The following is a 23,513-nucleotide window of genomic DNA, read 5'->3' as shown; positions in this document are numbered from 1 at the left end:
ATTAACATTTGCCTGATTATATGTATTATCGAAAGGGTCAATAAAAGTGCTAGATCCTTCCACTGCCTTAATTAGCATTTTTTTTTTATCAATTTGAAAAGAGTTTTTAATTGGAAATTTGTATAATTATTAAAAATTGTATTATAATTATCATTAAAATTAAGTTGATTTCAAAACCTAATCCGTATAGTGTATGCCTATTAGCGTATGGTCATAGAAGTTCTGGTAAAACTCAAATAATGATGGGAGATCACATACGACTTGGAGTATAATATATTAAAACAGTAGAATTATCAATAAATCAAATTATTCATCATGACTTGATATTTTCATATATGGAATGTATAATGAATCAGTAAATCAAAATTTATAAACATTTTTCACAATTATTGAATTCTGGAAATTTTATAAGATCAACTGCAATACTATCAATGAATGATCAAAGTTCAAGATCATGCTATTACAATTTCAACTTTACAACAAAAAAAAAAGGAAACAGTAGTCATATTGAGGGTTATCATGATAACGAAAAGGTTGGAGTAGAAGTGAAGAAATGATAACAATTATCAAATATTAAATTAGTTGATTTGGGTGGATTCGAAAGAGTAACAAAAACTAAACCATTTGGTCAAAATGATGGAATAAAGAAGAAGAAGGTTAGATTTATCTGAATTGATCCAGAATTACTATAAAGTATATAGTTATTAAGCTTTTGAAGAAATTCATTCAAAGTGAGTCTATTTTTAAACACCTTTTGAACCTTCCCTTTCTATATCTTTTTCAACATGATTCAAAAGTTAAAATATTCACTCAACCACATTCATAATGAGACAAGCCATAGCTGTTGTAATAATTAACAAATTCTTCTTTTTTTATAATTAGACTTCAAAATCGAATCTTTTTCATCTCCATTAACATACTCAAAAATCACTTCTGAATCATAATTAGTTAAAATTGCATCAATATTAGAATTAAGACTGGAAAATAAATTCCTTAATTGAGTCACACCTCCAGGAGTACACTTTGAAGTTACTTCTTCCAATTGTAAATCTTTCAAATTAACACAATTATCTAAAACCAAACAACTTAAATCTTCAATTTCATTATCTGATAAATTTAAGTGCGTTAAACTCGATGGGAATTTTTGAGAACTTAACATTGAAAAAGTTATTTGATTATTTTGTAAATCCAATTTTTTTAAATTATTTAAATTGGAAAAATTTCCTTGCATGGTTTCTAAACTCAAATTATTGATGATTAATTCCTCTAATGAACTCGGAAACTGATCAAGATCCAATAATTCGACACCTAAACTTATCATTTTTAATTTAATCAAATTTTTACATTCAAATGAAACTGGAGAAGATGAAAAAAGTTCATAAGGTTCATATTTCATTGGCAACAAGCTTTTTAAAGTTAAGTCTAGCAAACTAGGTGAATTGAAAAATACACTTTTTTTTAAATTGATCAAAAGCTCCAATGGGTTAAGATGGCCAAGAAAACCACGATCTGAGCTATAGTTGTCTGACATATCCAAAACCTTCATCGATTTTAATTGATTCAAACTTGTTTCGAACAACTTAGACCATATGTCATTGTCTGTAATGTGAATCCGCTCCAGCTCTGGAAATTCAACATGACCCTCAGCTGCAATGTGACAATTTTTAATGACAATTTTGGACATTTTTTTGGGTAAACTGATAATAACCTCGTTTAAATTAAGAAATCCAATACCGTGTAATTCTAAAATATCAAGTGACGTCCGAACCAGAATATTTCCTACATCTAGGGTATGGGTAGTATCGCAAATCTTCAAATTCTTCAAATTTGGACGGAACCAAAATTCATCACCAATACAAACCAACCCACTTACTTGTGATAAGTACGAAAAATCAAATCGGCCTTCTTCTAACAACTCGTCTATTTTACTTCGCTGGAAATTGTTGATGAAATTCATAGTTTTCAATGAATTGGGGAACGATGTGTAACCTACGTCATAAAGCTCATGACAGCAAGATATATGAAGTAATTTAAGATTATTATACTTGGATAAATCACCTAAAGTTGTAAAAGCACAAGAATATAGTCTAAGACTTTTGATGGATAAGGGGAGTTGAAGATTATCCAATGTACTCATTTTGTGGAGATTTTTGCAATCAAATGACTCGAGATGATGTAAATGGCTTATATCCAAATTGATTTTATGACCTTTGTCTAATGTTAGTTGCTTCAAAGATTTTGGAAATTGAATTGTGAATATATCGAGATGAGATGTTGTCAATGATTGTAAAAAGGTATTTTCAACAAAATTTAAGAATGATTTGATTTCATTTTTTTTAAAAATCCCGACAAACCGTTCTAAATATTGATCCAAGTGTACACCCACTATATAAACTTTATCCAAGATCGAGACTAGATCATTAAATCCAGTAGTTTTCAAAATTTTTACCTCATAATTGACTGATCTAAAATTTGGTTCATTAATTAGCTGATTTATTTGTTTTACATTTCCAATTATTATTGAAGGTATAAACTCATACTGTTGAAAAAGCTCTATTAATGATTCGATTGATTTGTTGCCATTATTTATTTCAAATTTTGGATATTTTCGTTCTAAAGCAATGTGTTGTAAACCTGGAATATTTATTAAGCTTTTAATGATAGATTTATCTTTGATATTACTGAAAATTAATGATAATATTTCTTTGGGTAATTTAAGAAATATTTCCATTTGAATAGTGAGTTTTGATTATCTTGAGTGAAAGTGATAAATTATTTTGGTTGCCACTTTTTCGAAAATCAAAATTATTTAGATGTGATTTTCTGGCTACCAAATGGTGTTTCAAACTCGTTTCGTCTAAATTTGTCCATAAATTTTACTTTCTCATATAACAAGTATGACTTCGAATCATTTTCAAAGCTTTGAGCGGTCTAATTTTATTGAGATTCAGTATTCCGGTTTGGATTTGGTTAACTTTTGCTTGGAGTCCAATGTGAAACTCAACTAAATCCGGATTTTGAAAATCCCCTTCCAGAGATATCATCGCTTGAATAATCTCTTTCACCCAAGAAGAAATACTTTCAAACCTTAGATCTCATAATTCGAATTTACAGCTTAGAAGAGTAACGAACTCCTGATTAATTTCGAACATCTTTGTCGTGGTTCAAACTTCTCACTCGTATTGATGATTGGGCATATCACTTTGATATTATGAATTGAAAAATGGAAACCCTATAACTATAAGAAGGATTATTTATAGAATTAAAATATCATACCAAATTATGAAATTTATGATTAAGCCTAATCTAGTTGCAGGATCTACTGTCGAGTGATACTAATGAAATATTCTAAGGTTGGCTCTTACGCGTGTTTCATTAAGCTGTTAACTTAGTGACTTAAAGTTTGATACAATATCTTTCCATCCTCTCTTCAATGTCGAATTCACCAGGGCTTTTTTCCTTGCGAAGTTTTAATTTCAATTCTCAGGTCGAGAATCGAATTTTAGAATATTGTACGCAGTTTTAGTTAACAATTGAAGTAATGAATTCATATCATATTTGCTGTGTCAATCACCAAAAGTCTTGTATAATCGATGTGAAATTGTCTTACGATGTCGACCTTCAGTAATGCACTTTAAAAAACTTCACACCGACTTGAGTACAGTTGAATGAGTAAAGCTTGGATCGAAGTATATCATTTTGACAGAACTGGGCATTTACCTCATTTAATTCAAAAGTGCTATATTGAAATGACAGAAAAATTCAATGAAATGAATTTGATGCCTTGATTAACATTTAACTAGTCCCTTTGATAGGAAATTTGTATAATTATTTTTCAGTTGCGTTGATTTTCAATCTAATTTTGATAATAACTTCATGATAATCTCTTCAAATTTCTATTATTATGTATAAACGGCTAACCAATAGTTGACACGTGATGACTTTTTTTTTTTTTTTTTTGGTTAATTTTTCATAAAATTTTTCAAAACTAACATCGCACAGATAAAGTTTCTTTTAACCTTTCTTCAATCAATATCAATTGAACAATCAAGTAATTCACAATGATTATTTTCCAAGACGTTATTTCAGGTGATGAATTATTATCAGATGCCTACGATGTCAAATTAGTAGACAACGCCGTTTATGAAGCTGATTGTTCAATGGTTACAGTCGGTAATGGTGATATTGATATTGGAGCTAATCCATCAGCTGAAGATGCTGATGAAGCTCTTGAAGATGGTGCTGAAACCGTTAACAATGTTGTCTATTCATTCAGATTACAACAAACTCAATTTGATAAAAAATCATTTACTACATACATCAAAGGTTATATGAAAAAAGTTAAAGCTTATTTAGCTGAACATGATCCAGAACAAGTTGAAAATTTCGAAAAAGGAGCTACTAAATATGTTAAAAAAGTCTTAGGATCTTTCGGTGATTGGGATTTTTATACTGGTGAATCAATGGATCCAGATGCCATGATTGTTTTATTAAACTATAGAGAAGATGGAACTACTCCATACGTTGCTATTTGGAAACATGGTGTTAAAGAAAACAAAATCTAAGGAAATAATGATGTAAAATTTTATTTTCGGGTTCAAATATACATAACATATATAAATCAATTTAATTCTATTCAATTATTTATCTTTGCTATTTTTTTTAGTAATTGATAAGCATACATTTTCTTTCGTGATGTTTGATTCAACATACCAAAATATGTTAACATCGTATTCATCCCCTAGAATAGTCCTCAATGCATGTAGTCTGCTTTCATCGATAAGTTTTCTTGCTTTTAATCCATATTCATACCTTTGTGCCGATGTTAAACAAGAGCTCTCTTCATCTTCATTTTTGCTGTGCTCATCCTCTTTACCTTCATTTTCTTTGCTTTCTTCGTTTTTGTCGATGGCATCTGATTTCGATCTTTCTTCTTTGATATTGACCGCCCATGAAACCATTTTTTTAAGTCGATTGAATGCATCAACGGATTTGAAACCATGATCATACAAGAATTGTTTAGATTGAGGTAATAATTGATCATCAGAGCATACATGTCGACAACACATAGCTATTAGTATTCCACTAAATTGGTTATCTTTGATTATGGACGAATTTATGATCAGTTTCAATGTCAAATCAGTAGCTGCTCCACATAAATGTTTTGAAATTGCAACTATTTGCTTTGGCTTTATATTATCAAGAAATTCATCTAATTTTAGATCTTTTATATCAATCTTGGCTCGTTTTATCCTTGGAGTGAATTTATAAGGTTCCGAATCTTGAATTATCTTTGAATCAGCTTTCATTCTATTATTACCCCTATCAATTAATCCATATCCATAAGATTTAAAATCATTTACGTTTTTAAAGATAATACATTGATTAACATACCTTGACAATTCGGCTTTACCACAGCCATATTCCAAATAGAAGTGCTCTGAAGATAGTAGACCCAATCTTTTCAAATTTCCTATTAAAGATGATTGTTGTACGATATGTTTCTTGTAGGTCTTCAGCTCTAGTTGTGTGGTAAGACCAGGATGTTCACATATGTGTAGGTCCAATGGTTCGAAGGATAAATTGTCTAGTATATCTCGGTAGTGTTGGTCATTTCTTCTGGTTGATTCAGTCTCAAACATAAACTCTTCATAATTTTGTAAATTGGAATTGATGTCTAACTCGAAATATGAATTTTTGTTAACTTTGGGATTCGCATTGCATTTTGTAAGGTGAAATTTTAAATCAGTTTCCCATACAGTATGATTTGGATTTAACGGGCATGAAATTCTTTTGGTATTTGATGAACTAGTGTCATAAATCATATGTTCTGCACAATATTTATTTTCTTTCTTCCTCATCATCCCACATTGTTTCGTTTTATTCTTCTTCGTCACTATGTATTCACATCGATTTGCTACTGGTTTCTCTATCTTCTGTCGTTTGAAATCTGACATCTTTTCTAGTTGGTAAGATTATGCAATCTAGGTACTTGATAAAAAACCACTTAAAAATGTTAAAAATAAAAAGTATTTACGAGAAATTTGTGTTACTTTGATCTCATCATCATCTTCAATATTTTTTGCAACTAAATATTACAATCTAGAGATTAAGATGAAGACCTCAAATCAAATGTGGAGGCTTGATTTGTTAGAGTCAAAATTTGAAGAAACAACACCAAGATTCCCGCATACTAAAAAACTATTATTTGCAATTAAGTATAATAATAAACTAGCTAAAAAACTACCTACAACTAAAGATGAAGCATCATTGGAAATTTTGCAGTTGAAATCCCAATTCTTTGAGAATAAGTATCATTCAGCATATCAGAAACTAAATAAGGAAATAAACAAACTTGTTAAACAAAAACCACCACCTTCTGATTTATTCAGTAATGAAGACTTTATAAATCATCTAATAACATCAAAATTAATCAAATGCATAACCTCCACAATCTTGATATCTAAACAATCAAAAATGAATCCACCCGACTATATACCGAATAATCTTCGAGAAATTATAAAAGATAAATCGAATCTATCAAATCCATCTCGATTTTTTATAAATTATTGTCAAAATTCAAAACCTGTAAATAACTATTGCTCAAATATATGGAATAAGAAGAATATTAAAATTACGTTACAAGATATAGATTGGAGTTTTAAAATGGTTCGAGGGAATTTGAGTAAACTGGATATTGCCGAACGAAGTAAACAAACCGGAAAAGATATCAATGAAGATGAAGACGAACTGGGAGAAGAGCTGGAGGAAGAAGAAGAGGAAGATGAAGAAGAAGAACAAGACGGAGAAGGGCTGGAGCAACTCAATGGCAAGGAGCGGAATGATCAAAATGAACTGGATATTGAAGAACAATATGAGAAATACGCGACTTATGATAATTTAGTAGGTGCTTCAGACGATGAAGATGAGCAGAATAATAATATTCTTGATTCAAATATTAATTACAATGAGGTTACCGATGAGGAACCATCAGATGAAGAAAGTGAGTCAGATAATTCAAGAGATGAAGAATCTGCTGACTCAGTTGACGACTTTTTTGAAGAGGAACCCCCAAAGAAAAAATTGAAGAACGCCAAAAAGGAAGAAACTTATAATTTGCCTGAATTAGCTCAAGGGTATTATTCGGGTGGATCAGATGATGATGACGATGATGTAGACAATGATAAACTTGTTAATGAATTAACCCATCAACGTAAAAATAGAAGAGGTCAAAGAGCAAGACAAAAAATATGGGCTCAAAAATATGGAAAATCTGCAAAACATATAGTTAAGGATATGGAAAGAGTGAAAAGTGAAAGAGAAAAAAGACAAGAAGAGTATGAAGAAAGACAACGTAAAAGAGAATTGAAAGCTAAGTTAGCTGCTGAAAAACAAAAACCAACTGGTGCAAATAATGAACCATTAGGTGAAAGAAAGTCCAATCCAGGATCGACAGTACCACAAGCAGAGAAAAAAATACATCCTTCATGGGAAGCTAAAAAACAAGCAGAGGAAAAATTAAAGAATGTTAAATTTCAAGGTAAAAAAATTACTTTTGATTAAATCAGTGTTGATGGCATTCATAATAACTTATAATTAATTTTGAATTTAGATTTTAGTTCATCTTCGGTGATTTGATGACACCAAGATTCACCTTGTAATAAGAAGTGATAGTGACATTTTTCAGGTTCACTTACTGATATTAAATCTGGACCTTCTCCACAAATAAATTCAACAGTAGCGGAACGTTTTGGACCATTCCAACATCGATCACCGTTGTTATAAAAGAGCTTGTCATCTTTAAATTCTTTGAATTTACCAATAAATACATCGTCTTGATATATTCCATCCAATAAATTGATTCTATAATTATATCCACCTAATTTCTTTGAAATAGTTATCAGATCGTAAGCTCTTAATATATTATCAGGACCATAGTTTAAGCTCAAATTGGTTTTTATAACCTTTATCTTTTGCTCGATTTTTTCAAGTTCTTTTTCCAAGTTTTCGATCTTGTAGCTTAGTTCATTTTGTGATAAGTTTGATGTATATTCAATGACTGGTTTTTTCAAGAATTTTTTTGCAAATAGTTGAAAATAATAATGTATCAAGTTATATATGGTTGGTGGGTAGTAGTTTAAATGATCCTCCCCCTTTGCTCCATTATGAGACAACGTCTTAGCTTTTTCAATCAAATTATGGATCATTTGATTGGTTTCATGAATATCTTCCAATATAGCCTCTTCTTTATTTGATACATACTCTTGATATTTATGAATTGAATCTTTTACAGCAGGATCGTTAAAATTTGGATTAAAATTCTTTGAAAGTATCTCCAATATGTTTTCCAATGCCAGAACTTTTGATTCTTGTTTTAATATATCTCTTTTGTGGGCTTCTATTTTATTTGCTAATCCGTTAAAATGATCTTTCAAACCTTCAAACACAGACGTATCTTGTTGATCCAATTCTGAATTCTCATACTGAAGTTTCAATTTATTAATTTGTATTTTTCTTTCAGGAATCTGTCTTTTCAATTGATGTAGGTTATCAATCAACTTCTTTCTTTTGTTCTGAGCTGAGTCAATGACCTTTTGTTTCTTTTCAAGGGCTTTTTTAATGAATGCTAATTGTTCATTCTTATACTCTTCGTATTGTCGATGAATTTCTTCACATTTATTTACACAATTGCCCAATTTGTATTCATCAGATCCGTCACAACAGATATCATAATCACATACTCCATCATTTAATTTGAATTGATCTATATATCCTGGAAAATGACCTTCATTGGCGCAATAAAATTTGAACGGTGGTTTGGGACATGCATTCGTTCCCGGCTCATCTGATCCATCTGGACAATCGCAATAGTTGTCATTTATTTGATCGTAAGTTAAAATAATGGAAGAATCATTTAAACAGTGCCATATTTGAGTACCATTTTCGTCAATTGTTGATTCGTATAAGCTTTGATTCTCCGGACTGACCCCGATTACATCAGCTATTGCTATCAAAAAAATTGAGGAGCATAGTAGAACTTGTTTCAATAACATTTGTATGAGTTCAATCTTGTTTCATCACAGAAGTTGATCTAGAGCTTGGTGATTGCATTATTAAACATAGAGTTTTATTTAATATACAGGATTATAAGAAATTGTTGCAAATTACAAAACAGAAGGAAGTTTAACTACACCTTCATTCAATACTTATACATTGGCCGTTTATAGATCTATCTTCCAAGATATTTATAGCTTTAGTTGCAACACAATCTAATGAAATGGGTATTAAATCGCTCTTTACAATTGAACCCATGTCAGTTTCTTTAACTAAACCTGGTAACATTGCATTAACTCTTATTCTACCTCGTAACTCATGTGACAAACTTCTTGTGAAACCCAAAAGCCCAGCTTTTGAAGCAGCATAAACTGATGTACCTGGAATTACATGATTAGTGTATGATAAAACTGAAGAAATATTTAGTATTGAAGGATACAATTTCTTTTGTCGTAGCATGTCCTTTATAAAAAGCTGACATAGCATAATTGGCACAGTAAGATTCAAGTCGATAGTATTTTTAATCATCTCCAGATTGCTCTGATGTAGTAGAGCATGAGTAGTGATACCTGCGCAATTAATTAAAATAGTAGGAGATTCAATGCCATCTTTTAGCATTTTAATTGCAACATCCAGGTTAACGAGCAGCAATAAGTCGAACGATTTGTATGAATGATTTTGATTTTGATCACATGGTAATTGATTTAATGAATTTTTTAACAATTCTTCATCCCTTGCTAATAGAGTTATAGATGCTCCTTGTGACGCTAGTTTTGTAGCAATTGCTAACCCAATTCCTCTAGAGCCACCTGTTATCAAAGCATTTTGACCTTTAAACATATAGCATTGATAAAACTGCTGATCTTGTCGTTTGAGATGATTTATTTTAAGGTACAAATTCTGGTGGTAGTGTAATTTTTACGTGTTTTGATTTATTTTTTTTGTTTACATTTTTATTCGGAACTTGATTTAAGGATTAATTGAAATCACTATCAATACCAACCATTCAAATTACTTAACGATGGTATGTTATAATTTCTTAATTACGAGCTGTACTTATTTGAAATGTATACTAACATATGTATCATCAATTTAGTCACAAAATACAAAAACATATAGAGATGCATTTGCACTTTTTGATAAAAAGGGAACAGGTAAAATTCCAGTAGAACATTTAGGAGATCTTTTAAGAGCTATAGGACAAAATCCAACTTTAGCAGAAATATCTGAATTACAATCATCAATAAAAGGATCAGAATTTAATTTTGATCAATATCAAGAAATTATAAATCGTCCTGATGGATTTAAACCTTTAGGTAATCCAGAAGATTATATCAAGGGATTCCAAGTATTTGATAAAGAACAAACAGGTTATATTGGTGTTGGTGAATTAAGATATATTTTAACTTCAATTGGTGAAAAATTAAGTGATTCTGAAGTTGACGAATTATTAAAGGGAGTAAATGTTACATCTGATGGTAATGTTGATTATGTTGAATTTGTTAAATCTATTTTGGATCAATAGATTTATTGGCTGGCTAGTTTATATGGTATAATGATTTAAGGGACCTATTTTAATTAATCTTTGCAAATCTTAATCAAAGTTATACTCGAACTGTTCGTGAAATCTCTCTATCGCTCTCGCACTAAAAATTAATTTTCACTATGAAACATGTCTGAGCACTTAATTACATCACTTAAATGTCAAATCAATCCTCACTACCTCAAAGTCTATTACAACAATCTCAATTAGATGATCTACTACGGAATAATCAAAGGTTTCATTTGTTTCCCAAAGATAGAATAGAGGCATTAGCAACTACCTCCGGATTAATAGGAATATTTGCAGGTTTTTATGATGGAATTCAAAAAACATCAAATAGATATTTAGTTGAAAATGGTCATAGATTACCACGTACAAAAGGTGGTTGGTATTTTTATCATAAAAGAAAAAATTATGAATTAATTGTTGGTGGAACCACACAAGCTTTTAAAACTGGTTTAAAATTTAGTTCAATAGTTGGTTGTTTCTTTTTATTAGAATATGGTTTAGATTTAGCAAGAGGACAAATTGATTTTTTAAATACTACAGCTGCTGCTGCTTTAGGTTCTACCATATATACAAGATATAAACAATTGAGTTATATACAAAGTAGAAAAATAATAATAGGAGGAACTTTAAGTGGGGTTGTGTTGGGTATAATACAAGATCTATTAATTAATGCTAGGAACGGGAATGTTTGGTATATACTGGAATATAAAAGAAGGTTTCATGTAAATAAATAAATAAATAATTGAATGTTTCTAAAAGATTATTCTTCATCTGATTCATCTAAGTCAGGAACTGGATATTTTAGTAACGCCGCTATACCAGTTAATTGATTTAATTGAATCCCCAGTTCGTGTAAACTTGAAAATATGTAAACTTTTGCATTCATTCGCTTAGCTTGTTCAACCAAATTAATATACTCTCTTCTTGTTTCTATATCATCTGATCTGAAAAGTTCATCAGATATCATTAGATATCTTACTGCATCCATATTTAATGCTTTTATAATTTCTTCTTTACCATACCATGCTCTATCATCGTCATCATTTAATGCTTTTTGAAACTTTGTTAATGCTTCACTTTCTTCTAAAAATTTTGTATCTGCTAATTTTTTAGACAGTTGTTTATCATTTAGTATTTCTTCTAACCCTTGTAAATATCCAGTAGATGAATGAGTCACTAGTATTTTATTTTTATTATTTAATATTGATTGGAAAATCTTAGATTCTTTAGTAGATGAATTTTGCATTGCAATACATTCTTGAATTAATTTTTCATATAATGTTTTAGCTAAAAATCCAGGAGATGCTAATATTACAACTTTTAATTTATTAAAATCAAAATGACGTATTATACCTTGAATAATCATATTATAAAATGAAGTCATTGCTTTATCTAGATCTTTCGTTCCATAATCTTTATTCTTTCTCGGTATTGATTTTTCAATTTTTGATTGTAATACAGTCATTTGATCAGTTACATAACATAAATGAGCTACACCTTCTTGAAAAATTACTGCTCCAATATCTGCTTTTTTCTCAATTGAACAAAGTTCATCTAATAAAGTCATATCATATTCATCCCAACTTGATTTCACTATACTTACTTCTTTATTTATTTCAATTTCTGCAGTATGATAACTATTTAAAGGTACATATTCTTGTTGTAATAAAGATTTCCCATTTATACGCATTGTCAAATCACTAGCAATATAATCAATATCTTCAACAACTAATCTTAATTTTAATAAAATTTTCTCCATTTTGGATTTACCTTTTGTTATTTGATTTTGATTACCCTTTTTAACATTTCGATGAGTTAATAATTGAACTGTATCTCCCTTTTTAATTAAGTTGAATAAGTACCATAAATCTTCTGAATCTTCAGGAATTAAGGTTACTGCAACATTCTTATCTTTGAGTTTCACTTTGTTTTTCACTTGCATTTGAGGTATGGGTTTGGTTTAAAAATAATAGGTCATAATTGAAATTGTTTAGAATCATATTTGCATCTTTTCTTTTTGTATCATAATTTGCTACTAAATCTTTAGCCAGTGACATCATTTATAACAGTAATCAACTGACTAACATCAAGAATACAATCAAGTGACATGAATCAGCTTACAAGAAAATATTTACATCAATGGTACATTTAGGAATGGATGAGTAGGTCATTCAAGAAATTGATCAAAAAACCATGTTGTTGCAGTCAAAATTAATACAACTTCATCACAATTACTACTACATTAACCAACTTCAATTTGCTTGCTTGTTGCCTTTCTTGTCTGCGATGCTATCTCATTATGGTGATGTAACCGTGGGTGAACATAAGTGCCGTTTTTGGTCTAGAGGTATGATAGTTACTTTGACTGAACTATATATTGAACTATTAAAAACAGCACCTCTGCTCACCAAAGAAGACACCAAACGTAATATAGTGACACGAGGACACCAAGTAAAGCAAAAACTAGATTCTCAAGTTATCTAAATAAAATGAGCCAACAAGACTAATGTATGATCGCACTGACATCAGTCTACACTCAAGACGAATTTGAAGGAATAAATTAATCTTTATTTGTCTATCAAAATCTTTTATATATGCACCAGGTTAGACCTTTGAACTTATTTTTCCGTCACCGTTAATAAAACTTTTCTTAATTATTAATTTTTATAGGCTTTTCCAATAAATGACCCATTCTTTCAATTTTTGTACTTAAATAACCATCAATTTCTTTACTTTTTATACCATTACCATTAGTTCTACCTTCAACACTCCAACTTAAAGGAATCATAGGTATTCTTTCAATAACTTTTATTTCTTGATATTTACCTTCAACTGCTATAATTTTATCTGGATTATTAGTTAAAAGTTTAATCTCTACTAATCCCAAATCTAATAATATAGCAGTAGCTAATGAAAAATTTCTTGCATCTGCTGGATGTCTTAATATTAAATTAGCTTCAACAGTATCAGCACCCAAATCTTGTAAATTATAAGCTTTTAATTTTTCTCCTAAACCAATACCACGACCTTCTTGTCTTAAATAAACCATACATCCATGACCTTGTTCTCCCATTATTTTCCCAGCTTGATCAAATTGTTCTCCACAATCACATCTTGCACTCCATGCTGTTTCTCCTGTATAACATTCTGAATGTATTCTTACTAATGAAGGTAAAGTATATGTATTTTTATCAACAATTAAATTTCCATTCTGATCAAAATTAAGTTTATGTTCAATACCTCTTGAATCAATGAAAGAATCAGCAATATGTCTCCCTGGAGTTAATTTTCCTATATATGCACCTCTTGTCATTCTATCTTGTTGTGTATCTCCTGGTTGTTGTTTAAATAATGATCTACTTCGTATATCTTCACCAAATACTATGGCTAAATGTTCTTTATTATCAATATTATTTTCATAAAGATGTAAAAAAATATCAGGACCTTGAGTAGTTGGTATACGAGCTCTAGCAATACATTTAACTTGAGGTAAACTATCTGGTAAATTGGTTTGATTTCTCATATCTTGAGTTATTATTGGTGGTGGTTGTGGAGTACCAATTTGTTTTGTAGATTGTAATGGTAATGTTGAGCTAGACGGTCTTGGAGTTACCATTGGTATTTTCGTCACATCCGGTATAAAATGTTTAGGTAGACTACTTCCATTTTGATTATTATGATTATGATTATGATGATTATTTTGTTGTAGATTTGATGTTCTATTTGATGGTTGAGGATGTTGTAATAATGACATTATTTGAAGAAAATTTATATACTTTGATTTCAAAAAGATTTGAGAATTTTTTATACAACAATGTTGTTGGTGTTGTTGTTGTTTTTGATCTGGTTGTTGGTCTAATGAATGGTGATATGAAGAATGATGATTTATTTTGGTGGAACTTGTAATTTTCGAAGTATTTGATGTATAAAAGTTAACGGATTTAGGATTTAATTATGAGTTATGCTAACAAATTGTACTCTCCGGTCAAACAGCAATTCCTAGTATCTACTTTTCTTCCTTGGTAATACTAACGACTTTCCTTTATAAGTATTGGTGTTGTTGAAGTATTAGTTGAACTGGTTCTCTTCTTGTATTATAAATTAGTAATAGTCATTTCCCCCACCACAATTTAATTTTTTTTTCAGTCTCTATGAAACTCTCGTACTATTCTTTTTTCCTACTTACAAATTTCTATGTCAGCTTATTACTAAAAATTATTAATAATGTCAAAATTACTTATTGAATGTAACTTGAGCAAAACCTCATGCCCTTACTAAAAATAACTGAGTTGATTCTCACACTGTGACTAATAGATCGTGTTATGTTCTAACCAGTTGTGTTCGAACAAATTCGGTCAATTACTGCTCGAAATCTTTCTTACTAAGCTTTGTATATGGAAATAGTCTAACTTTGTGTCACCGATTTTGCAACTACTTAATTATCTATAAAATCTTAAAATCCGAAAATCAGTTGATCGAAATAAATGACTGACATTGGTTTAGAATTTTAAAATCAAATTGTAAATTCAGTTAATACATAGCATGCGTACTTCAAGAGTGTTTGTTTTAATAAGAAATGATTTATCCAAAGACTATTTTTTTTTCGATTTACTTTTTACTTAATATATGTTGGATTAGAGTAACCAATTTTTCTATAATTAGATACGAAACAAATAGAGGTGTGTCAAAGTATATCAAACACGGTAATTCTTATACGAGTCTGAGTAAATGCTTCATCGAGAAATTCTGGCTGAAATATTTTCAAAAAATGTTGAAGGAGTCGAAAATAACGAATTGATCGATTATGAAACAATGTATCTGAAATTCTTGACAAGTCTGACAATTGAAACACTCACTAATGAATTAACTGTTCAACAACTAAGGATTTTAATAAATAACATTCTTCAATTAAATTGACTGTTTACATACAATAAACCATGGTATTGTTCACTTCTTAATATTATTTAACAAATTATCGAAATTTAAAAAGTTCTCGACACGCCGTGTGAAACATAAGATCCGTATAAATCATATATCTTTCAAAAAATCTATCAAATCTTGTTCATGAAAGTTTTTCACATTAGGACTATAGCTACCTACAAATAATTGATGTTTTAACACTACAATAGTTGGAATTTTATTAACAACATATTCCAACATTAATTCTCTTCCTCCTTGAGAATCAGCTAAAATATTAACTAAATAAACTGGTTCCTTACCAGGATATTTCGATTTATCAACTAATAAATCAAATAATTCTTGAGTTATTTTATTATTTTCTGGTGTAGCAGTTGTAAAATTTAATAATAATGGTGGTTTAACATTTATATAATTATATAAATCTTGTTTTTGATCTACCCATACATCTATAATTCTATTATTTGTTGTAAATTGAGTTGGTGATGGTGGATATATTAATCTTTGAGTTTGAGCTGCATTTTGCCATGATTTAAACCAATCTGTTAATGAGAATTGTCTTTTTGAATTATAAATTGATGATCTTTGAATTGATCTTGATAAGTTTCTACTAAACATATCAAGTGTAATGATATGAAGTCTATAAGCAATGGTTGCTCAATTGAGATTACGGATTTATTAGGCTAATAATCTGAAGAAGTATGTGACGTAAATTTTGAGTGTCTAATATTTACATGACTTTAAAGTTCTATTTACAAGTATTATCTAATTATTATCATTACCCCAACCATCTTTCCATCTTTGTTTCCAAAAATTACAATTAAATTCAGGTTTACCCAATTTCTTATTGACATCATTATGAGCATTACATAACCATGTCCCAAATTCATTTTGATTTTTAACTTGTATTTCATTCTTTTGTATATAATTTTGAAAATCTTCACCACAATACCAACAAGGATATATTCCAGAAAATAAATTTATGAATTGTTTCATATCTTGTTGTTGTTTTGTTGTTGGTGCTTCTGGGTATGTAGCTGCTATCAAATGTAACAATGTCCATGAAGATTTACCTAATTGTGTGACATCTGGTGGTTCTTCTTTTGGGTACTTTAAATTAGGATTTGTATTAGATTTTGTAGTGGTTGTTGAGATTGAAGTTTTGCTAGATGGTTTACCTGTTGCAAATTGAAAATCTAGTAGTGTGTTACATGTTCGACATCTATTTCATTTAAGTTAGTTATAGTTCTAATTTGATTAGTAAGTTCAAACTATATAAAAACATACGGTTTACCATCTTTATCATAAACTATTCTTCTTCCTGATACTCCGTATTCAGGAATTTTCCTTGCTTTTTCATCGTCCGCTACTGCCTGAGATTCAGTGGATACTTGTGATGGCATAAAGGCAAATTGATTAAATTGTAAAGTATAGAAAAAGATCGGTTTTTTTTTGAAAAATTGAAATCGCTTTAGCGGTGTTTACCACTTAATAAGATACAATGCATTATTATTAAATTAAATATTATTCTATACTACAATACCAAACCTATTCAACTAGTTTCATTATGTTTTAGTTTTTCAACTAATTTGTTTCTTTTTTCAAGTACATCATCACATAATTCACCAACTTCCTTGGTCTTAATGGCTTCTCTAGCAGTATAAAATTGATTCAAATCATAAGTTATTCCAAATCTTAATTCATAATCATAAGCTGTTTGTATCATTTCAAATTTATCTATATCTTTCACATATCTAGCTTCAATAGTTCTTATTTCTTCATAATCAGTCCATAATTCATACATTTCGGTTGCAAATTCAGAATTATAAGGTTTTATTATTTGTTGTAAATATTCTATTGTTTCTTTTTCTCTACGATGCTTTTCAGACTTAGAAATTCCAGCAAATGGAGTTATATCACCTACTAAACATTCAGCTATATCATGAATAATAGCTATTTTCACACATTTATCTTTGTTAACTGTAGAAGGTGGTACAATCATTGATAAAATAGACATTCTATACATATGATCAGCAATTGATTCCGTATCAAATTTAGGTATACCATGATCCATCCATCCTGTTCTTTTCTGAAATTTTAATGACGATATAATGTTGAGAAATGCAAGAAGATGATTTGATGACTTAGATGATTTGGATTCTGTTGTAAGTAAATCTTTTATATTTTGAGGAATTGCATCTTGTGGTTTCCATTTGTTTTCACTTAGATCTTTAATTGATGTCATTCTGTATTGTGAAGTGGTGAATGATCTCTTTATTTTTAAGTTATTTTTGACTGTGTAGTTTTGAAAAACAGAAGTAATTAATTTATATGAATTCTTTGGTGCTATACGCATTTGAGATTATAATTTTATGCAAAGTACAAGGTCTCTAGAACTTTCTATAATTTGACGGAAAGTTGTAATGATCATCAATTGAGAACTTAGTTAGTTACGCAGATGAAAGAGGTTTGTCGATTTAAAGTTAAAACTATTCATAATTTGGGTTCGTTCAAACTGATAACTTCATTACAACCAAAATTGACAGAAAGTAAACAAATAAATTAGAATGAGGGTTTTATATACAGGACCTGAAAATTAGAGATTATTCGTTATTACAGCACTCTCGATATATGCTTTACTAACCACATCTCTACTTGACTCGATGAATTACGAATATTTTAAAGTTATTTCATTAAAAAGTATACAAACATGATTAAGCAATTAATTCAACAACACCACCAACAGCTCTAATTTTTTCTTCAGCTAATTTTGATACAAATCTAGCTTTAACAATAACTGGAACTTCTGGTAATCTACCTTTACCCAATACTTTACCGTATCCGTGAGCTAAAGTATCAATGACTGGGGCAGCTGATTTTGATGATGATTGTAAATATTCATCTTTTTTATCTGATTCAATTAAAGTCCATAATTTATCTAAGTTAATTTCTGGTCTCCAAAAGTGATTTTGTTGTTTGTGGAAATATCTCATACCAACTTTACCAAAGTAACCTGGATGAAATTTATCTAAATTTGTTCTATGATGATGTTGACCACCAGCTTTACCTCTACCACCGGGATTTTTTCTGTGTTTACCAACTCTACCTTTACCGGCTAAAAAACGAAGTTAGTATTATTAATTGTAAATTTTGAGCAATGTGTTTCGGTTTGGGGTATCTTTCATGTTATTTAAAAACCAAATGTAATATGGACATAACGTGGTTGTTGCTTTGAATGATGGGTCATAATATTGGGAAAGTTTTTGAAGGTATTTCGTGGTTCAAATTAAAATTGGAAGAAACTTCTTCTTAATTCAATGTTGTTGACTTTTGGATCTTTTCTGGATGATAATGAATTTATAATCGAATCATAGTTTGTCTGTTAACTTTCCCCCTTCTTATTTGACTAGTTCTAGCTTTAATCCCCCGCTCAAAAACACATTCTTTTGATCTCTGTCTTTAAGTTTACATACCAGAAACATGTCCTCTGTGTTTTCTGGTTTTAGTTAATCTAGTAGGCATTGTTGTGTGTGGATGATGTTTGATTAGATTCTAATGAAAAATTTCTAAAAAAAATTTCAATAATAATACTAAATCTCTGTTAGTACCAAAAACTTGTAGTATGTAATTTACCATGGTTAAGAGCTATATGCTACCAATTATGAAATCTATTTTGTGTCTCTCTTTTGTGTGTGAGCAAAAATATAGTACAAAGGTCAATCTTTGTAACAGTATACACGCAGTAATATACATAGATGGTAGGTCTATAGCCCTAACAAGAAACTGAAATTAAATATGCTTCATTTGTTTTAGAAATTACTACAGAGAAGTAGGTGAAAACCTTAGGTCGGTCTCATTAGTTTTAGATGATAATATCTCACATAATTCAAACTATTCTTATTTATTCCATACTTCTTTATATGACGTTTTACCTTTTGTTTCAGGTATATACTTTGAAATAAACCAAACACTGAACAAACACATTGCAGTAAAAATAAAATAAACTGAACCCCCAATAGAGTGAAGTAAAATTGGAAACAAATACCCAACAATAAAAGTAGCTATCCAGTTCAAGCTTGTACCAAAACTTTGAGCAGATGCTTTTGCATTGGGTTGAGTAACTTCTCCAACTAACAAAAATGGTATTGGACCTAATCCAATTGCAAAAAAAGTAATGAATGTAAATGTCCCTAATATTGATAAAATTGAACTTTTTGTTATTATTCCAAATCCCATGAATGTTGTAGCTAAACTTAAAAATGAAACAGAAGTTAGCAACAACGGTTTTCTACCTAATTTATCAACGACTGTTGCTGAACCAAAAGTAATAACAACGTTGACCAATGAAATTAAACAGTTCACTATAATTGAATGCTTTGGGAATATTGAAACTAACACTGAAACACCGTAAAAGATGATAGAATTGATACCATCAAATTGTTGTAAAATTAAAATACCAGTTGAAGCTATTAATGAAGGTCTATATTCTGGAGAAGTGATGTATTCTTTTACAGATATTGAATTTTTTTGCTCCTGTTGAATTTGTTGTTCCTGCTGATCTTGATCAGCCTCACCTAAATCACCATCTTCTAAAAATATTTCATTTTCATCTGAGCCGTTGTTTTTCCAGCTACTCACTTCTTCTGTTACTAATGAGTAATTACCACCTCTAAATTTATGTAATACAAAAAATGCTTGATCATCATTTCCTTGATTTGCCAACCACATGGGAGATTCATGAACGAAAACAGCCAATATTATAATATTCAAAGTTGCTATAACACCACCGGTAATCAATAACCATCTCCAATCATTATCATTAGACCATTTCAAAGATAACAATTGAGTGAATAAAATTCCAACGTTAATACTAACTTGATTCATTGATCCTAATAATCCTTTTGAATTTATTGGCGAAACTTCATTAATATATAATGATGTAATTACTAATGCTGATCCAGCACCTAAACCACATACAAATCTTCCAATTAACAAACTGATGTAAGTATTACTTAGACCATTTATCATTGACCCCAAAATGTACATTGCACAATGGAGGTATCCAGTCATTTTTCGACCATACTTATCAGCTAAGAACCCAACATAAAATGATCCAATTAATCCACCTATGGAAAAAATTGAGGTAACTAATCCAATTTGGTCTGGTGTCATTGGTAAACATTTTTTAAATCCTCGTTGCCCGAAGAATGAATCTTCATACGGTCCTGAACCAGGTTGAGATTTCTTACATGTTAGTACTAATTCAGGAGAATTTAATTCTGCCATATGATAACCAAATTGTAATGAACCAAGACATATGATTGAAACCGAGACTAGTAAGCTAGATGTTAGTTTTGCATGAGTATGAGACCTGTGTGAGGAATCTGATGCCATTGTATGACTATTATTGCTATAACTGTGATGGATTAAATGTTCGATTTGATAAGAATTGTTTCAGTACAAAAATACGGGGAGGATATTAACACAAAAACCCGATTAAGACAACTCCGGATTTGTCTACAAATACGAGATCTAAGAAGTTAAAAATAAGTCTATGGCAACGAACTGAGTTGAAACGAATTATAAACTATAATAACATGTAATTTAACTTTTACTTTAAACTGAAGAATTGAATAAATATGAATACACAGGATCACATTACAAATTTTTTAAGATTATATGATAGGCAAAAAATTTCCGACAATCATCATTGGTATGCCAAATACATCTCTTTTCAATGTCCACATACAACCAGTTCTTATTTTAACATCTACTTTTGGTGTCAATAAAGTACATTCGGTTATAGTAGCACCTAAAAAATCACCAAATGCAATTCTTGAAAAAACCTGAAAATATTCCACAACTGATTTGTCATCTAACAACTCAACAATGAATTTACGCTTACCGTTACCCACTAGTTCTTCCTTATTCCAGCCAGTTAATATACAAAATTCATCACCAACATATGCAATCTCTCCTGTTCTTCTCCAAACAATTGTCGGCGTACCGCTAATCTTAATGAAATTATCATAAGTCAATAAAGTTCTTTGAAAGCATTGTTCCATGAAAATCAAATCATGCTCTTTCAATGAGTTTGTACATGCTATAAATGAGGGACGATAAGACGCCATTGATTCAGCCATTTTGACCAACATTGGTTTTGAGAATCTTTTACGTAGATAAGCTATTAGTGAATGATATCCAGGAGTATATGAAAATGGTTTGTTTACTTTCGCATAAATTTCTTCAGGCTCTTTATATAATGAATCATCTTTACTAATACTTGAACGGTTATCTTCATGCAGGATTCCGACTGAAAATGATAAGTTCAGTTTCGAGTTTCTTTCTTCATAAACGGTATAGTCATTGTTTTTCATCACCTCTAAAGCTGTGATTATATCAGGAAATGTTGTAATGCTATCGGAGTCTGTTTTACCAATGAAATATTGATTAATTGATTCATCACATTTCGGATATTTTGAATTATCGTAAAGACTGTGATGTCTAGCTTCTTTGGAATTAAATGAATCGATTGGTGGTATGTCCAAGTTATAGTCAATTGAAGGTTGATCTTGTGTATCCCTTGAAGTGATTTTACTTAGCGAGGTAGAAGGATGATTATGAGGTGATAGATTTGGTGAAAAATTGTGTGAATTGGGTGTACCTTCATTTGATGTGGTATGATGACCACCAAGATTATCTTGGAGAATATTGGATAGTGTCGCATACTCTAAATCTGCGGCTGTTGACATGAACTTAGTCTTTCTTTGACTTTGTATGTACGATGATGGTGAATTGGGATTTAACGGAGGTCGTTGTAACTGTGGGTCATGCTGTGGTAACTGGAATTGCTTCTGATTTTGAATTTGGTACTCTGTGTTTTGAACTTGTTGAGTGGGTACTTGATTATTTGAATTTAAATAATAGTAGGAAGAGTTTGATTGCGTAATGTCGGGAGCAGTTGCACTGTGCTGAAACATCGTAGCTTGATACGTTACATGGTTTGGAATTTTAGGAGGTTCATTCGTGTTTGTTTGACCGAGAGATTGTTGACTTTGTGGAAATGGCAATTGATTTGACGAAGGTCCATTTTGAAAAGGAATAGGTTGTGGATTTATAATTGTGTTATTTTGTTGTATATTTGTTGGCAGTTGTTGCATTCGTTCGTTTGACTGTCGCATTTGAGGTTGAGGTGAATAATTATATAAATTATTATATTGTTGATGTTGATTTGTTAATGTAGACTCTAAAGATTGTGCGTGATGTAGTTCATGACCATTTAGATTGTTTATTTGAGATGAACCATTGATTACTTTTGCAGCCAAACTTGAATTTGGTACATCATCCAAATATTTTTTACGTTTTCTAGGTGCATCTTCACAAGTTTCATCTAATCCTCGTTGAACACATCTTTTACATGGTCTTCCTGAATCACATGTCATATGAGCCTTATGACAATGATTGCACGCTCTTGACGTTTTCTTCCGTTTCTGTAGTACAAATAGTTAGTATCAAATCATGGTGTTTCTGATAAGCAGCGGTACATACTGGTTTTGTTATATCAACCCCATTATCCGAGTTATTCTCAGCTTTTATTGGTTTTTGTTCCTGTTCCTCATTCATTGATAAGAATATACCCTATACTATCATTGGAGATGTAGTTGTATTTTATGAAGATCTTGTGCTGTAGGTTTTAATTTCGTTATGCTAAAATATTGGTGAACTTGAAACACAAACATATTAATGACCAAAATATATTAGTAATTAATGCTACCAACCGGCTTTTAACCACCTCCATCAAGTCCATTCAATAGTCAAATTGTGTAACTCAAAAACAACTCACTGGCTTTTACTAGTTTCTGTCACTTGTTTTTTCCTTTTCTTTTGTCTGATAACATTAATTGGTATGAAAAATTCGATGTGAATCTTATTATTTTGGCAGTAAAATTGCATTAATTCCAGTAATAAATGAAAGAAATATGTTTTTGTT

The 23,513-nt window shown here is 30.2% G+C and overlaps 14 protein-coding genes across 14 annotated transcripts; 4 read left to right on the top strand and 10 right to left on the bottom strand. All coding sequences in view use genetic code 12, as the record gives it.

Annotated features, from left to right (window-relative positions):
- Positions 1-853: 853 nt before the first annotated feature.
- KGF55_000265 (uncharacterized protein) lies at positions 854-2,731 on the bottom strand (the record flags this gene model as incomplete). The annotated part of the gene is made up of 1 exon (XM_051757386.1): positions 854-2,731. The coding sequence occupies one exon, from the start codon at positions 2,729-2,731 to the stop codon at positions 854-856; it is 1,878 nt and encodes a 625-aa protein (XP_051617003.1).
- Positions 2,732-4,061: 1,330 nt separating this feature from the next.
- TMA19 (Tma19p) lies at positions 4,062-4,565 on the top strand (the record flags this gene model as incomplete). Its single annotated transcript, XM_051757375.1, has 1 exon — positions 4,062-4,565. One exon carries the CDS (start codon positions 4,062-4,064, stop codon positions 4,563-4,565), a length of 504 nt encoding a protein of 167 aa, XP_051617002.1.
- Positions 4,566-4,640: 75 nt separating this feature from the next.
- Positions 4,641-5,957, bottom strand: KGF55_000263 (tRNA:m4X modification enzyme; the record flags this gene model as incomplete). The annotated part of the gene is made up of 1 exon (XM_051757364.1): positions 4,641-5,957. One exon carries the CDS (start codon positions 5,955-5,957, stop codon positions 4,641-4,643), a length of 1,317 nt encoding a protein of 438 aa, XP_051617001.1.
- A 175-nt stretch (positions 5,958-6,132) lies between these two features.
- BUD22 (Bud22p) lies at positions 6,133-7,563 on the top strand (the record flags this gene model as incomplete). Its single annotated transcript, XM_051757353.1, has 1 exon — positions 6,133-7,563. The coding sequence occupies one exon, from the start codon at positions 6,133-6,135 to the stop codon at positions 7,561-7,563; it is 1,431 nt and encodes a 476-aa protein (XP_051617000.1).
- Positions 7,564-7,580: 17 nt separating this feature from the next.
- KGF55_000261 (uncharacterized protein) lies at positions 7,581-9,894 on the bottom strand (the record flags this gene model as incomplete). Its single annotated transcript, XM_051757342.1, has 2 exons — positions 7,581-9,007; positions 9,213-9,894. The coding sequence occupies 2 exons, from the start codon at positions 9,892-9,894 to the stop codon at positions 7,581-7,583; spliced, it is 2,109 nt and encodes a 702-aa protein (XP_051616999.1).
- A 181-nt stretch (positions 9,895-10,075) lies between these two features.
- MLC1 (Mlc1p) lies at positions 10,076-10,579 on the top strand (the record flags this gene model as incomplete). The annotated part of the gene is made up of 2 exons (XM_051757331.1): positions 10,076-10,078; positions 10,151-10,579. The coding sequence occupies 2 exons, from the start codon at positions 10,076-10,078 to the stop codon at positions 10,577-10,579; spliced, it is 432 nt and encodes a 143-aa protein (XP_051616998.1).
- A 176-nt stretch (positions 10,580-10,755) lies between these two features.
- On the top strand, positions 10,756-11,340 carry KGF55_000259 (uncharacterized protein; the record flags this gene model as incomplete). The annotated part of the gene is made up of 1 exon (XM_051757320.1): positions 10,756-11,340. One exon carries the CDS (start codon positions 10,756-10,758, stop codon positions 11,338-11,340), a length of 585 nt encoding a protein of 194 aa, XP_051616997.1.
- Positions 11,341-11,366: 26 nt separating this feature from the next.
- Positions 11,367-12,548, bottom strand: KGF55_000258 (ribosome dissociation factor; the record flags this gene model as incomplete). Its single annotated transcript, XM_051757309.1, has 1 exon — positions 11,367-12,548. The coding sequence occupies one exon, from the start codon at positions 12,546-12,548 to the stop codon at positions 11,367-11,369; it is 1,182 nt and encodes a 393-aa protein (XP_051616996.1).
- A 708-nt stretch (positions 12,549-13,256) lies between these two features.
- Positions 13,257-14,360, bottom strand: RIB1 (GTP cyclohydrolase II; the record flags this gene model as incomplete). The annotated part of the gene is made up of 1 exon (XM_051757298.1): positions 13,257-14,360. The coding sequence occupies one exon, from the start codon at positions 14,358-14,360 to the stop codon at positions 13,257-13,259; it is 1,104 nt and encodes a 367-aa protein (XP_051616995.1).
- Positions 14,361-15,634: 1,274 nt separating this feature from the next.
- On the bottom strand, positions 15,635-16,141 carry KGF55_000256 (uncharacterized protein; the record flags this gene model as incomplete). The annotated part of the gene is made up of 1 exon (XM_051757286.1): positions 15,635-16,141. One exon carries the CDS (start codon positions 16,139-16,141, stop codon positions 15,635-15,637), a length of 507 nt encoding a protein of 168 aa, XP_051616994.1.
- Positions 16,142-16,288: 147 nt separating this feature from the next.
- Positions 16,289-16,926, bottom strand: ERV1 (flavin-linked sulfhydryl oxidase; the record flags this gene model as incomplete). Its single annotated transcript, XM_051757275.1, has 2 exons — positions 16,289-16,745; positions 16,811-16,926. 2 exons carry the CDS (start codon positions 16,924-16,926, stop codon positions 16,289-16,291), a joined length of 573 nt encoding a protein of 190 aa, XP_051616993.1.
- Positions 16,927-17,075: 149 nt separating this feature from the next.
- On the bottom strand, positions 17,076-17,768 carry KGF55_000254 (5'-deoxynucleotidase; the record flags this gene model as incomplete). Its single annotated transcript, XM_051757264.1, has 1 exon — positions 17,076-17,768. One exon carries the CDS (start codon positions 17,766-17,768, stop codon positions 17,076-17,078), a length of 693 nt encoding a protein of 230 aa, XP_051616992.1.
- Positions 17,769-18,237: 469 nt separating this feature from the next.
- Positions 18,238-19,045, bottom strand: RPL28 (60S ribosomal protein uL15; the record flags this gene model as incomplete). The annotated part of the gene is made up of 2 exons (XM_051757253.1): positions 18,238-18,638; positions 18,997-19,045. 2 exons carry the CDS (start codon positions 19,043-19,045, stop codon positions 18,238-18,240), a joined length of 450 nt encoding a protein of 149 aa, XP_051616991.1.
- Positions 19,046-19,420: 375 nt separating this feature from the next.
- On the bottom strand, positions 19,421-23,146 carry HGT18 (Hgt18p; the record flags this gene model as incomplete). The annotated part of the gene is made up of 3 exons (XM_051757242.1): positions 19,421-20,856; positions 21,273-23,013; positions 23,072-23,146. 3 exons carry the CDS (start codon positions 23,144-23,146, stop codon positions 19,421-19,423), a joined length of 3,252 nt encoding a protein of 1,083 aa, XP_051616990.1.
- Positions 23,147-23,513: the final 367 nt, after the last annotated feature.

Source organism: Candida pseudojiufengensis (assembly GCF_024610245.1).
Source record: "Candida pseudojiufengensis strain CBS 10847 chromosome Unknown scaffold6, whole genome shotgun sequence".
NCBI lineage: Eukaryota > Fungi > Ascomycota > Pichiomycetes > Serinales > Debaryomycetaceae > Lodderomyces > Lodderomyces pseudojiufengensis.
The sequence above is the reverse complement of the archived record's forward strand: the minus strand, read 5'-3'. Positions and strand labels throughout refer to the sequence as shown.